Source organism: Rhinatrema bivittatum, chromosome 6, assembly GCF_901001135.1.
Source record: "Rhinatrema bivittatum chromosome 6, aRhiBiv1.1, whole genome shotgun sequence".
Classification (NCBI taxonomy): domain Eukaryota; kingdom Metazoa; phylum Chordata; class Amphibia; order Gymnophiona; family Rhinatrematidae; genus Rhinatrema; species Rhinatrema bivittatum.
Window position 1 is genome coordinate 36,997,219 of NC_042620.1, and position 15,302 is coordinate 37,012,520.

General features: G+C 42.3%; 1 protein-coding gene across 4 annotated transcripts in view; it reads right to left on the reverse strand.

Moving 5' to 3' along the window:
- SNX4 (sorting nexin 4) overlaps positions 1-15,302 on the reverse strand; it is a 171,478-nt gene that overhangs the window by 93,438 nt on the left and 62,738 nt on the right. For all 4 annotated transcript variants that reach the window (XM_029605279.1, XM_029605281.1, XM_029605280.1 and 1 more), the window contains exon 6: positions 4,123-4,178. In XM_029605279.1, coding sequence (XP_029461139.1) covers positions 4,123-4,178 — 56 coding nt within the window. The remainder of the gene's footprint in view (positions 1-4,122; positions 4,179-15,302) is intronic.

Here is a 15,302-nt window from a genome sequence, read left to right on the forward strand (position 1 = left end):
GCGCATCACCTAGAAGCTCTTTTCCAGAGACTTGGCCCTTATCAGCCAGTCATCCAAATACGGATGTACCAGGATCCCATCCTCTCTCAACTCTGCCACCACCATCACCATACTCTTGGAAAAAGTTCTGGGTGCGGTGGCCAGACCAAAAGCCAGTGTTCAAATTTGGTAATGACGTCCTAAAACCGCGAAGCACAGAAAATGTTGGTGCTCTAATTAGATGGAAATATGCAGGTACACCTCGAACAGGTCCAAGGAGGTCAGAAATTCCCATAAGTGCATGACCATTATCACTGAGCGCAATGTTTCCATTCGAAAATGAGTCATCTGCAAATGGATGACTCATTTTGAGATCTAGGATGGGACAAAAGGAGCCCTTCTTCTTGAGCACAAGGGAAAAATGAAATATCAGCCCGTATTTTCTTGAGATGTGGGCAATGGAACCATAGCCCTCAGATTGAAGAGCCTTGACACCATACACTCCACTGCCTGCCTCTTCTGCAGGGAGTGGTAGAGAGACACCATGAACATGTTCCAAGGAACACTGCGAAGCTCCAGTGCTTATCCATCTCATATCACCTCTAGGACCCACTGGTCTGATGTAATTTTGACCCACTTCTGATAAGAGAGAGAAGCAACCCGCTATCTCCTGTTCCCAGGGGTGGGTCGGTAAACCTTCCCTGGGAGGCTCGGGAGGTTCCGCTACCCCAGCCAGTGCCCCATCTGGGCTGTCTGGGAAGAAAGGACTGAGACCTACTGAAAGGTCGAGCCCTCTGAAAGTTCGCTCCTCTGTAGGGTCGAATACGCTTGGATCCCCTAGCACAAACTTGACATGCCAAAGGAATGAGGCATCTGCTTCTTATCCTCTGGCAACCAAAGAACTAGGGACTCGTCCCACTTATTGGCCAGTTTCTCCAACTCACTTCCAAACAAAAGCGAGCCTTTTATGGGCAGTTTTGTAAGGTTAGCCTTGGAGGTCGCATTGGCTGACCAATTTCTCAGCCATAACAGATGCCTAGCCACTGTTACCGAAGCCATCCCTCTGGCTGAGGTGCAGACCAAATCACAGTCCGCATCTGCCAAAAAGGCGGCTGCTGGCTCCATAACTGCCTTGAAATTTTCTCCAGATTCATTGACCTCCTGAGAGAGAAGTGAACAGGAGCGAGCCACCAGGGAACAACAAGAAGCTATCTGCAAGATCATCACTGCTTCAAATGCTTGCTTAAGGATGGCCTCAATACTTCTATCGTGCTCCTCTCTCCCGAGGATAGTCATCCGCTTGGAAATGGCACACACAAGTGCGTCCACTTTCGGAAAACACAACCGCTCTTTCACCACTGGATCCAGGGAGTACAGGCCTTCCAAGACTCGACCCCCTTTGAAATTAGCCTCTGGGGCACCCCAGTCAAGATCAATCAATTCTTGAATGGCCTCCATAACAGGGAAAAAACAAGAGGCTTTACGTAAAGAAACCAAAATGGGATTTTTCTTTGGCTCAGACGTGGAATCAGTCCCAGGTACTCCCAGCATCTTTAATGTCTGGGAAAGCAGAGCCGGTAACTCATCTCTATGAAAGAACCACAACATAGTCCTATATGATTCTAGTCTAAGAGGAATTTCTCTATCCTCCAGAGAGTCAGGATCAGCCTCATCACCCTTGCCATCCAGATCCCTATCGGGAAGACCTGCTGCCGATCTAGGTGTACTTCGGTGCTTACCGGGCGAGTGAGAGATCACCATCTGCAACTCTGACTAGATTGGTCGGGGCTGAGGACTACATCTGAAGAAAGGATTGCAATCCTTGAAAAAATTCCACCCAAGAAAAGCAGAAGGATCCATGTCAAAACCAGAAGGCACCTGTGCTGTGCCCATTGAGCTACTCCCCTGCTGACGAACCAGTTAAGGGAGTTCCAAGGTCAGGCACCCCTCCTGACATGTCTTTACCCAGGCCCTCATCAGGCTGGGAAGAACCGGCCTTAGTAAAATCAGATGAAGGTAATTCTCCCTGAGCCTCTAAGCAGCGCTGGAACAAGTTAGAGGGAATGCCAGACTGCGATGCCCAAATATGACAGGCAGCACAGAGGGAGAGTCACTTGTATTTCTTAGCTACAGGCGCCATGCGTCCAGCTGAATTTGTGCTGTAAAATATATGCGTCCCAAATTTAGGAGTCCAAACCTTAAGCACATAACCATGTGCTTAAGTGCCTTCAATGCAGCCCAAATTGTGTGTACAGGTAATCACTACAACCTGGACGTCTAAGCAAACGTCCAACTAAGCATCCAAAAACTGGATGCACAACCAGACGCATTTGCATGAACAGTCGATCCTGAAGAGGGCAGCCTAACACGCAGGAAAAATGTGCGAAAACGCTGCCACGGCCTAACACACGGCGCACAGAGAAAAGCCTAAGAGCCGGGCCTAGCCCAAAAGGACTGCTTGACCCACCAGGCTGCCCACGACCCTTAACCTCCCTTGGGGGCAGGAATGAATGCCAGATTGGCATGCTGAGCATGGAGACTGGAGGAAGGAGGAAGTCCAACAAAAAGCCTTCCTTTTCTATTCTCTTTTTTTTTTTTTAAAGCTTTACCTGAGCTCAGCCCGTCCCGGCTGAGTACAGAGACGGTCTCCTGCTGCGGCAGGAGAGGACATATACTGTCACCACCGCGTTCAGCTTCCTGCACCCACTGCCTTTCAACTGTTTTAACAGCTAAGTCCAAGCCAGCTGACAAAACCAGCTACTAGGCACTCATCTGAGGGACCACAAAAATCACCTCAGGAATTCTCAACTGGGAGAGGGACCATTTGGTATCACCGCAGGATAGCAGGGCAAGTTAAATGTCCTTCTTTCTCCCTTCTAAAACTTGAGGCAATCCTCTGTAAGCAGATGCACGTCCACCATCTGCTGGAGACAGAGAAAACAGGCAGGCTGATGTCACTGCAGGGGTATATATACTGTGATGTCAGCTTTGCTCAGTTTCCATCTGCTGATAGATGTGCATAACCCACTAGTTCTGGATTCATCTGTCTAGATGCTAAGAAAAGAGAATATTATTAGTCAAAACAAAAGCAAAAAACAGAATCCAAATATAGCAAGGCAAACAAAAATAAAAGAAGGATTCCAAAATATAGACAAAACAAGCAGCAAAAAAAAGTCCAAAAACAAATTAAAAAAAAAAAAAAAAAGGAAAATAACTGTTTGTCCTGGCTCCTATAAACTGTTTGAAGGCACACAATATTTTTTTAACCCCACTGCCCACACAGTTCTACAATTACTGCTAATATTTAAAGAGGTATGTCATGTTTAAATGTCTTGAAATTAATTCTCACTGTCTTGGTGCAGACCCCAAAAGGTGATGAAACAGTAAAAGCAGAGCCATGACTGCTGTTTACCATTGATATGTATCCACCCAGCTATTTCCACCTGCTTCTTTGACATTCCAGCTTAATCAGAGATGGCTTCTATTGGGGGTCTAACACCACACATCTTCATCCAAAATAGCTAATTGTTCCCTTATTTTAGATCCTATTCCCAACGTAGCCCAGTCATTGCAGTGGCAGTCCTGAGTCAGGGACCACAAATCACAGCTCCCTCTGGAATCCGATTACCAGGGATTCTAAAGTCTGGCCACTAAGTGTTACAGTTAAGTGGAAGTGAATACTCTCTCTCTCTTCCCCCACACATCAAGAGGAGCATTGCCAGCCTTGGTCAGCCTGGGGTGCAGAAGCCCTTTCCGGCAATCAGCAGCACTACCACTGTGCTCCTAGCCTAGCTCGGGCCAGGCTGCTGCACTGCTACTTCCTACTTGAGCAAACAGCAAACCAGCAGGCTGCATAGTTAATGCCACCAGCTGGCTCTCCAGTCATACTGGATAGTGGCGAGGGTATAGCACACAGCTCTTTAGCTGGCAAAAACAGACTTCTTTTTTTTTTTTTTTTTTTTTTTTTACATAGTTCTTTTTTTTTTTTCTGTGAAGGAATGCTGCTGTTAAAGCTCCTAAAATTTAGAGATCATTAATAAACGCATTTCAACATAAGTCATTTCAAGTTAGTTTCTTTAAAAACAACAAAAAGAAGACAGGGAGACAAATTTAAAAACAAAAACAAAAAAAACAACAACTTACTTGTCTGGATTTTTCACTCTAAATGTTGCATTTAGAGCTTTTAACCTGGAATCTGCCTGAAAAACATAGCAATTTAACAAATTTAACAGTCTAAAAATGCCTTGAACACAAAAACAAATGAAATCAATTTTCTTTGCGGAAAACTTGATCATTAGCCTCCAAGCATACAGACGTAACTTAACAGAAAACAGGTACAGGATAAAAAGATTATTGAACCTGAATGGCCTGGTGAACTGGTACAGGAGATGGAAAACATTTCCCCTTGGTCACTGGTTCATCCCAAATCCAAGTTGCTAGTGACCAAAAGTGTAGCTGTGCTGTTGTAAATGGGGAGTGGGGGATCCAGAATCAGTCATGGTAAACATGCCAAAACTCATAGAAATCAGAGTAACAAATGCCAAAGTTACAGGATTCTTTTTTCAAAATGTTTTACTAGGTATCACATTACTACATACAAGCAAAGCAAATCAAAGACAATGTGTGTATTACATTGCTTGTTTAGTCACTTCAGACCAGGATATTTTCTGGGAAAAGTGTCTTTAATTTTCCATTCAGAGTGACCCTAAAATTCGATTAGCATTCAAAAAGTATGGTTTAAAAATACTAGGACTTTAAAACATTAAAAAAGCAACCTGAAAGCAATCTTCAACCAACAGACAATGGACTATGCCTAGGAGCAATAGTAACACAGCAAATCAAGACAAAATAACGATCCAAATGGTCCAACCAGACTGCCCAGCAAGTTGTTTAGCATAATGACTGCCACTCCATGCAAACTACCTCCACCTCAAGCTAACACAGGTTACCCCCATCTCCAGCTTGTAGGAATCCTGGGCGTTTATCCCATACCTGTTCTTATCTTCACCACTTTTTCCGGGAGGACTTTCCATGCATCTACTACTCTTTCTGTAAAGAAATATACATATTTAGGTCCTCATTGTCTTCCTACAAGTCTTTTGGTGCAGACCCAGACACCATTTTGGTTGTCTCTTTGGACCACTTCCATCCTGTCTCTATCCTTTTTGAGATATGGTCTCCAGAACTGAACACAGTACTCCAGGTTAAACCTCACCAAAAACCTGTACAGGGGCATTATCACCTCCCTTTTCCTGCTGGTTGTGCTTCTCTAGCCTTAGCTACTGCCTTGTCACATTGCTTTGCTACCTTTGGATCAGCCAACACTAATTGCCCCGAAGTTTCTCTCCCAGTCCATACACCTCAGTCTTTTGGCCCCCATAACGTACACCTCCTTTGAATTACTGTACCCCAAATTCATGGCTCTACACTTTTTGGAACTGAATCCTAGCTGTCATGTCTTCATTCCTTGAGCTTTCTTAGATCACTTCTCATTCTCTCTACTCCTTCTCTCTTCTCATTCTCTCTACTCCTTCAGGTGTGTCCACCCAGATCTTAACGTCACCTGCAAGACCCCTCTACAATATCACTCACAAATAGTAAAAAGAATTAGTCCCAGAACAGATCTTTCAGGCACTCCATGTTCTTTCCTCAGTAGGCTCCATTTACCACTTCTCACTGTAGTCTGTCAATCAACTAATCTGTAGTCCATTCAACTACCTTGGGATTCATTTCCAGGCTTCTCATTTTATTAATGAGCTTCCTATGTGGGACCATATCAAAAGCCTTGCTGAAATCCAAGTAAACCACATCAAGTGCTCTTCCTTAATCTATTTTTCTAGTCTCAGAACATTCTTTTGGTAAAACCATGTTGCCTCTGGTCCTGCAACTGACTGGACTACAAGATAGTTCACTACTGAAATATTAAACAAGTCACAAAGAGCAACAAATGAATTAAAGAGCAAAACAAAACAAGAGAAGTTGCATAAATTATAGTTAACATAATGGTAAAAGTTTAAAAAAACATGGAAATTGCTTAACATTTTAAATCATACTCCATCCTGCAAAATCCTTAGAATCACAGAACACAGACATCATGGTTTCCATAGTATTCACACAGCCCCAGTTGTCAGACAGCCACTTGGTGCTTTATATAAAATATAGAGGCAGCAGTGCATACAAATATATCTCAAGAATATTCAGTACAGATAGCCTCAAACCCTGAATGATTATAGGAGGAGCCAAGGATCTCTTAGCACCACTGCACTAGGCTACAAACTAAGGGCCTTTTTCATCAAGGCAATTTCCCATAGACCCAGAATGGGAGAAAAGCTTTAGTGCATCAGGTCCTAAGGCAGAAACATAGAAGATGTCAGCATTTGAGGACCACTTGGGCCACCTGATCTGCCCATTTGTATTTGTCTACTCTTCTATTACACAGCTTACTCAAGATGCAAGCTATATGCACATAAAATTATACTAAACATAGTATTTAGCTGCAAAATAAAAATATAAAACTACATTTTTAGATGAACCAATTTGGGAAAAGCCATGCATATCCAAGTGTTTTATATTTAATTCCTACTCCAATAAAATCAGTGGCTCTGCACACTCTGCATTATTGGAAGATTAGCAACGGAATTACAAACCTGAAATATAATGTGTTGCTATATGAAAAATATAATACAAGCTGATGAGAATTAGGACACCAAAAGTACTGCAGAAAGCCTCTTTGTGGGCTGCAAAGAAACAGATACCACCACTAATTTTGCTAATCCATTCATAATCTCTCAAAGCAAAATGTACAACCGCTACTCCCAGGGGAATTTGTCGCACAAAAATTTAAAATTCTGCAACATTCTGCACACTTTATATTGGTCAAAATAACACAATACACATCACAGTTTGAGTAATTACGGTAATTTAAAATGTAATATAGAAAAGCTATTACTAAAAGATGCAGTTTTAAATATTTTGAGCAGAATTTCCCTAGAACTACACTTTAAGAGTGTCCCTTCCGCCTTTCTCCTTACTTCCCTGGCCAGACCTCTTTCACTCTGCCCTCTCAAGCCCCAACTCCTCAGCTTTCCACTATCTCTTCCCTTCCTCTTCAGGCTTAACCCCTTCCACGCTACCTTCACTCCCAGAGTTTGACCCCTCTCTCATATTGTCCTTCACACAGACTCCAATCCCCCCCATACAAGATCCCTCTCTCTTTTGTACAGCTCCGTACTCTCACAAGACTCCCTCTCTCTCTTACACATATCCACACACAGGCTCCTTTCTTCTGTGCATTCACCCTCACACAGGCTACCACTCTCTCTCTCACACCTCTGCACACAGGCTCCCTCTCCTTCTTAAACATATGCCCGCACATCCCAATACAGGCTCTTATCACAAATAAAATGCACCCTCACATATATACAGCAGCTCTCAATCTCTCACTCATATACACAGTTCCTCACAATCTCTCCACATTCACAGACACCCCATGCACCCTCACACAGGCTCCCTCTCACATTCACACACACACATACACACCCCCTTGCACACTGGCTCCCTCTCACCGGGCCAGTCAGATCTTCCTGCACTCATTCCCCCAAACTCCTCCCCTAAAATGCTTTCTTTGCCTCTCCCTCTGCACATACACCTATGTTGTTTCTCCTCTTCTGGCAAAAACAGCACTTGGATGGGCTCTGCCCGTGCCCGCTGGGCCTGAGTCATCTTCGCCGTGAGCGGGATGGGGTCCACTCGCGGCTGCCAAGCCTCAGTCATCTTCACCGCAAGCACGATGGGCTCTGCTTGTGGCATGTCAGACCTGTGAAATCTTTGTCACGAACAGGATAGGCGCTGTGAGCAGACCCTCTCTTCAAATTCTGCGCCAAATATTGAAATTCTGCGCAAATTCTGCACTCCGCAGTAGTGCAGAACTCCCCCAGGAGTAAACTGCTTTAAAGAATATTAGAAAATTGCTTTGTACAAACATTCAAAGGGAAAGTCCATGTGTGCTTTCCCTTTAAAAAAAAAGTGCCCATGGATACTACTGGCCTGCGAGATCTGCACCTGCTTTTTGTGTGGACTGTCTGGCTGAGAAATAGCACATGTACTTTTGAAAATGCAATGCAAGTACTATTTCTAATCCTGTTACAAACATATCCCTAGGAACACTTCCTCTTCATCCAGCCAAAAGCAAGCACTCTGTGGAACCCCATGCATGCTTTTGGCTAGATAAAAAGACAGCCCATTTGCCAAGGTAAATTGTTATTTTATCAGGATAAAATGGCTTTGGAAACTGTTCTCTTCATAATAGATCAGTGTAAAAATCAACATACATTCTGCATTAATAGGCCAATATGTTTAACCCAAAATAGGCTTGCACTTTAGAATTTCTGAGTTATAAAGAGAAAAATTTTCTCTAGATTTCAGATTTTATTCAGCATTGCCAAGCAGCACATCAATATAAAACCTAATATTTCAAATTGAAATTATGCAGGCATTGAGTCCTTTTAAGTGGATTATAATTAATAGAGGTTTCTCATGATAGAGCCAGGATGTGGCAAAATAAATGAGAAATCTATGCCAAAACTAGTTCAAGGAAATGTTACAATGCATGGAAGGCAAACTGATACCTGCGTCAGGTAAAATATTTAATATAAACAAAATATGCTGTCATAATAGGCTTATTACAATCAACTACTGTCAGGACAAAGGGATCTGATCTAATGATTTCAGCATGGGGTTAAATTCCAAAGATGTTTTAAAACAACCGTTTTAATGAAATGTTGCTATTGAAATCAAAAGTAAACTGATCAGCGTAAGAAACACTCTAAACAGAAACAGAGGAATTGAACAATCACAATAGACAGATTAGCTGCCACTGACATCATAAAGACATAAGGAAATTAAAAAAAAAAAATTGAAAAAAAAAACCCCAAAACAGCATACGTTTTCAATCGTGCTAATTTCCTCCTTATACAAGGATACGAAAGTCCTACATCATTGCTAAAGCATGCAAGTAACTGTTTACAGCGTTCACTAATCTCCAGTGTGGACAGAAATACTGAATATTGAGGGGGGAACAAAGGTCTAATGCATACCAAAAGTAATCTTTCTGCCCAAGGATATAAATTATTTTTCCGGTGGTGTAATAGCTTTTAAACTAGCAATCCAGTGGTCCCAGGAGGGACCCTCAATTTATTTCTGGTTTGGTGCAGTGTCTTTTTGAATTATCATGAAAGCTAGAGAAGAAGATAACAGACAAAACAGTAATAAGTGAATGTTTTCATGACAACTTAATATAAAAAGTAGGATGAATTACTGTATTTGGGACTCTCATACAGAATAGGGAAAAGATTAAAGTTTTATCAAGGCCCTAAATTTATAACTCCTAGGCTCCTGGTTTTCTTTAAACAGATTATAGTGCACCCCAGGCCTGGATTTCCCAATCTAGGCCTGTGGCCTAGAATGGCACAATTTTGGGAGCGGCTCCCTTCTGCCCAGACCTCTAATCTCATTAACCCTCCTCCCCTCTTGATCCATCCTAATTCCCTCCTGCTGCCCCCTCTACAGAATTCAAGGGGCAGCCAGACCGGGCGGAAATCCCCAGACCCCCCACTGGCTGAAGAGAAGAAGAGGCTGCTGGAGATATCCAGGCCCCACCTGTGGAAAAGGAGGTGGTGGGGGAGAGATGGGACCAGAAACTTAAGGCTGGTGGGGTTTCCCAGGCACTGCTGGTAGAAGATGACAGGAGGAGCTGGGACTAGAGGTGGGGGTGTTGGGGGGGAGAGGGAAGGAGACAAGAGATTGAAGGGATGGAAAGAGGAGACCAATGCTAAAGTGGGACTCCAGTCAGGAAGAGAGATATTGAGTTCAAAGGGGGGGGGGGGGGACGACAGATGCTGTGGCGGGATTAAGGCATCCATGGACACCTCGGGGGAGGGGGGGGTAGCAGTACCTAGAGACAGAAAAAGCAGAAATCTGCCCCTTTTAGATTGAAAGTTTCTATGCACAGAGAGAAGAACCACTGAAGCAATTTGAAATCCAAATTTGGACACTGATACTGTGACAGCTTTGGCAAGTCAGTTTAGCTGCCTGTGTCCAAGTTTACCCAACTATAACTGGGTAACAATTCTTGCAATTGCTAGGACTGGAAAGCATTTGGAGATCCTATCTGGAACATAAGAACATGCCATACTGGGTCAGACCAAGGGTCCATCAAGCCCAGCATCCTGTTTCCAACAGTGGCCAATCCAGGCCATAAGAACCTGGCAAGTACCCAAAAACTAAGTCTATTCCATGTAACAGTTGCTAATGGCAGTGGCTATTCTCTAAGTGAACTTAATAGCAGGTAATGGACTTCTCCTCCAAGAACTTATCCAATCCTTTTTTAAACACAGCTATACTAACTGCACTGACCACATCCTCTGGCAACAAATTCCAGAGTTTAATTGTGCGTTGAGTAAAAAAGAACTTTCTCCGATTAATTTTAAATGTGCCCCATGCTAACTTCATGGAGTGCCCCCTAGTCTTTCTACTATCCGAAAGAGTAAATAACCGATTCACATCTACCCGTTCTAGACCTCTCATGATTTTAAACACCTCTATCATATCCCCCCTCAGTCGTCTCTTCTCCAAGTTGAAAAGTCCTAACCTCTTTAGTCTTTCCTCATAGGGGAGTTGTTCCATTCCCCTGTTCTGTTCTGTAAGGCTCACAATGTAAATTCATGCCCTGCCAAAGGCAGTGGTATAGTCCTGTCGCTACATTATATCTTGAGCATGTCTGTTCTGCCAGGAGGGGGTATGGACCCCAGGAGAGCAGGCAAGAGGAGCTGATGAATATTTTTCTAGAAGGATGCCCGGGGATTCTGGTGGCCCTTCCACTACCTGCCATCCTGGCTCTTCAGGAGTGGCACAGGAGACACTATCAGCAGTTAAGGGGGCCAATCTCACTAATAACATGGATAACCATACTTTCAGTATCCTTGACAATCCAGTAATCAAGTTCCTTTGGGAAGGGAGTGAAAAACTATGTGTTTTGCAGTAGTGGCCAGGAAGCAAAACACTGCTGGATTTAACTTCGTAGACAGGAAGTCAGTGAGAGCTATTCTGCCAGATACAAAAGAGAGAGAGGCCCACTGGAGAAGCCGCATCTCTGGCATGGAAGAAACATTGCTGAGATAGTGCAAGTCCGTTGGAACAGCATGTTATTGTGTAGGGTCACATTTTCGGAGTCAGAAGTACAGAGTTTCCCCCACCAGGAGTCCAAGTCTGTAGTTTTGACTTTCAAAAAACCCTTTGAATCCATGTTTCAGTCTCTAACCAAATACCTAGCTATAGTACCACATGCATTAAAGCAGCAGTAAAAATTTGCCAGACTAACCTAACAGGTTTAATAACTACTTTTTATAAAAAGGCTCTACTTTTACAATAGCCTCTTCCTCCTCCTCCTTTCATTGCGCTCCAGCTTCCAATTAAAAAGTACCTCTAAAGCAATACAGTGTCAGTGGTTCCTCTGCTTTGCTGCAGTGGTCATTATCCTAATTGTGACATTTTAATTCTTCAATGAGCATGAGGTATATTTGTATGCACATAAAGTACTCTCTGCAAAGCGTCATCTTTCATATGAAACACACATTTATTACATCTACATATGGGAAACAAAATAATTGGCTAAATAAATAACCATCGGCCAATAAATCATAATATCATTCAGGAAAAGTGCCTTGAGCAAACTCAAGATCTAGACCTGGTCTTTTCAGACTTGACAAATGTCTTCGATACAATTAACCGCAATGACATATGGAAAAATCCTCCAAAACCTTGGCTGCCCAGAGCAGTTCATTGCCATCATCAGATCTTTCCACGAAAGGATGCAGACCAACTTTGTTTTGTATTGTGGTGGGTTATTTTTTTTTCAATTATTTCTTTATTGAGTATTTTAAATTTTACAGACAGCAATTAGCATGCCCAAGACATTACAGGCAGTGTATAAGGCAATACACGAACGGAGTAATCACCTATTACCTACTACACTACGTGAATTACAATGCAAACTAGAGGGGAACAATATTTCAAAGGAGAAATTCAATAATTACTAGAACATAATAAGAAAAGAGATGGTGCGGAGTATTTAAGCTACGATGGCTACATTGGTCCCTTCCCTAGAATCAGGTAGAGAATTCAAAAACACTTCTAATTGAGAAGGATCCATGCAAACATATCTAGCATTATTTATTTTTAAGAACATTTACTTGGAAACCTAATTACAACCTGTGCTCCTAATTGACGGGCTCTAGGACACATTGCAAGAAATGTTTTACGACGGTGTTGTGTAGCCCTGGCAATATCTGGGTATACCATCAAAAAGGGAAAAACCAAAACATTTATTTTATTTGTACTCCGCGACTCAAAGATCTATATACCATAACTCATTTAAAAAATATATATTTTTGGGTAACTTGACCGTATCGGCAAGCCTGACGACGCACAACCCCACCGTTTTTTTAAAGGGAGCCGTCCGGACTTCTCATCATTTACGGTCTAGTTCAATTTAACCAAATTCCTATAAAATGTTCAATTTTATAAATTTTTTGCATTTTTAAATTTTTGCATTTTTTAAAAGAATTTTAAATTTGTATATATCCCTATATATATCCTATATATATAGGAATTTGGTTAAATTGAACTAGTTTTGATTGTAACCCTCTGTCCTCTCAGCTGCTACCCTCCTCTGCCTATCTACCCCTTTCTCACCTGTCTCCATCACCCGCTCCCTGTTTTGTTTTATTGTATTTTATTGTATTTTATTTTGTTTTATTGTATTTTATTGTATTTTATTGTATTTTATTGTATTTTATTGTATTTTATTGTGTTTTATTGTGTTTTATTTTGTTTTATTTTGTTTTATTTTGTTTTATTTTGTTGTAACTTTTATTTCCTCCTTTCTCAAGTTTTACTGTAAACCGGCGTGATGTGCCCTACGAACACCGGTATATTAAAAGCTGTTAAATAATAAAAAAAATAATTAAAATAATATCTGGGTATATCCATATTTTCTGCCCCAAATATAACAAATTCCTATTGCGAAGAAACAATCTTAATATATTGTCCCTTTCTGCTGGCAAAGTGAAATTAACCATTAAAGCTCCTCTTTTTTTCCACTTGATCTTCTAAAGATGTTGCCAAAAACTCTGACAGATTCATTACTGAAGGTGCAGACTCAGCAGGTTCCACTGGATTGTTGGTAGTTGAATTCTCACCCTCTTGTATGGTTTCAGGCAAAAAGATTTTAGATATAATTGGCAAAGCTTCCGTTGAAAGATGTAATATTTCTAACAAATATTTCTTGAATTGTTCCCTTGGTGAGATCATTTTACACTTCGTAAAATTAACCACTCTTAGATTCAGATATCTAATATTATTTTCCAGGTTTTCCACTTTTTATTTCCAATATAGAGTCCCCTTGAATTAGGCCCGATTGAATAGTTTGTATCTGAGTGATTTTTTAATCCATTGCCTCAATTTTAGCAGAATGAGCTACCACCACCGGATTCAAAGAATTAAATTGAGCCTGTGAATCTCTCATCACGGCTGCTGAAGTAATAATAGCATTTTCCAGCAGCGAGATAGCGTTCCACAATGAATCTAATGTCACAACCATAGGCTTAACCAAAAACGTTTTACAGGCATATTTACCGCTGAGTCAGGCTGTATATCTTCTAACTCCTTTTTCCTCCTTCCTTGGGTGGCTGGAAATAGCGGAGAACCGCCTAGGCCATCCAAATTCCGATGTTTTGCTTCTCCAAAGCGGTCATAGAAACTCTGCTTTGGACTTGCCCTGCCATATTCATGGGTGGGCCTGCTTCGAGGGCCATTTCCTCTATGAACGCGTTCCGTCCTGGTACCACGACTGGCCCTGACGTGCTGGCAAAAGCTGGTGGGGAAGGGGGGGGGGGGGCGCTGGTGCTCCGGTGCTCAAAGATGTCTCACCGCGCAGTGCCAGAGCTTGCTCCTCCTCCGAGACTGCAGCCGAACCTCCCGAAGCCATCTCCGCTGCGGTGCAAAATCCTTTAATCGTCGTTTGTGTCATGGTAGACTTAAGTGTGTGTGTGTGGTGGGGGGTCAAGGCTCCGTTCTTTACCTTCCCCTCTCTCTTGGTATGAGGCATACTTAGTTCAAGGCAATAATTTCACAAGCGACTCGGGAGCTCTTGCAAACGCTTGTACTATGATGTTTTAAATAATTGTGTGCGCACAATTGTGAACCACATTAATCTTGAAATTGGATTTTGCGGAATATACACATGATTAAATAAATAAATATTAACAGGAGGTATAAAATACTTTAAATAATTCATCAAAAAATTCTCAAACATAACCATATATTTAAAGATGATAACAGGTGGGTGGCACCTTACAGACTAACCAGTGAGGGTGAGGGTTCCCTTTGACTGTTAGGAGCCTAGACTCCAATAAATATGATGCCTCGATGAAGTTTCCTTCCTCGGTGCACTGGAAATTGACAACAATGTGGCTGGTACAGATACAGATGTCCCTCAGGGCATCATCATTGATAGGTTACTAGCGAATTCTGCCAAAAAGTCTCCATGACTAGATGCACCTCCATCTGTATTGCTACTAATGATTTTAATGCCAGTGCTCTTACACTTAATAAGACAGCAGTTCAAAGTCTCCTGGGATTCTTCTCCCAAACTCCTCCTCAAATATTGCCAATGCTAAAACCACATGGGAAACAGAGGGGAGAGGTGACATCTTGAGTCACTTGAGGCATATTGATGGTAGGAACCTGGGCCCTTCAAGACCGATGTGATTCCCCAGATTATCAAGAAAGTAAGTGGCTTTCTGCAGGGATGCTTAAGAGGATGTATGGCTACTGCCTGCATCTCCCTGCTCCCTCCACCATGAATCAGCAGGGGCTGATGTTGATGCTTCTTAGCCTTCACCATATACACCACTTCAGAATCCTGATGCCAATACCAATGAAGCAGAAATGAACCTTTGCAGGAAGAGCTAGATAATAACAATCAGCCTCTGATGCAGTTCCAGGGGCCTTTGAGGGCAATGCCGCTGATGCCAATGCATTTGGATTTGACTCATAAGAACCATAAAGTCTCTCCATATGTTCTTGTCCATTACGAAAACCCTTGGGAAAACATCTTCTGACAGGTGTTGTAACCAGGGATATTGTATCTAGCACCCAGACCACATGCATACATCGTGAGGTTTGGTTACTGACGGTGGCTGCACCAGGTTCATTTCTTGAACCCACTGGCCTTCTCCTTCTGGGACATCAGAGAAAAACAGATG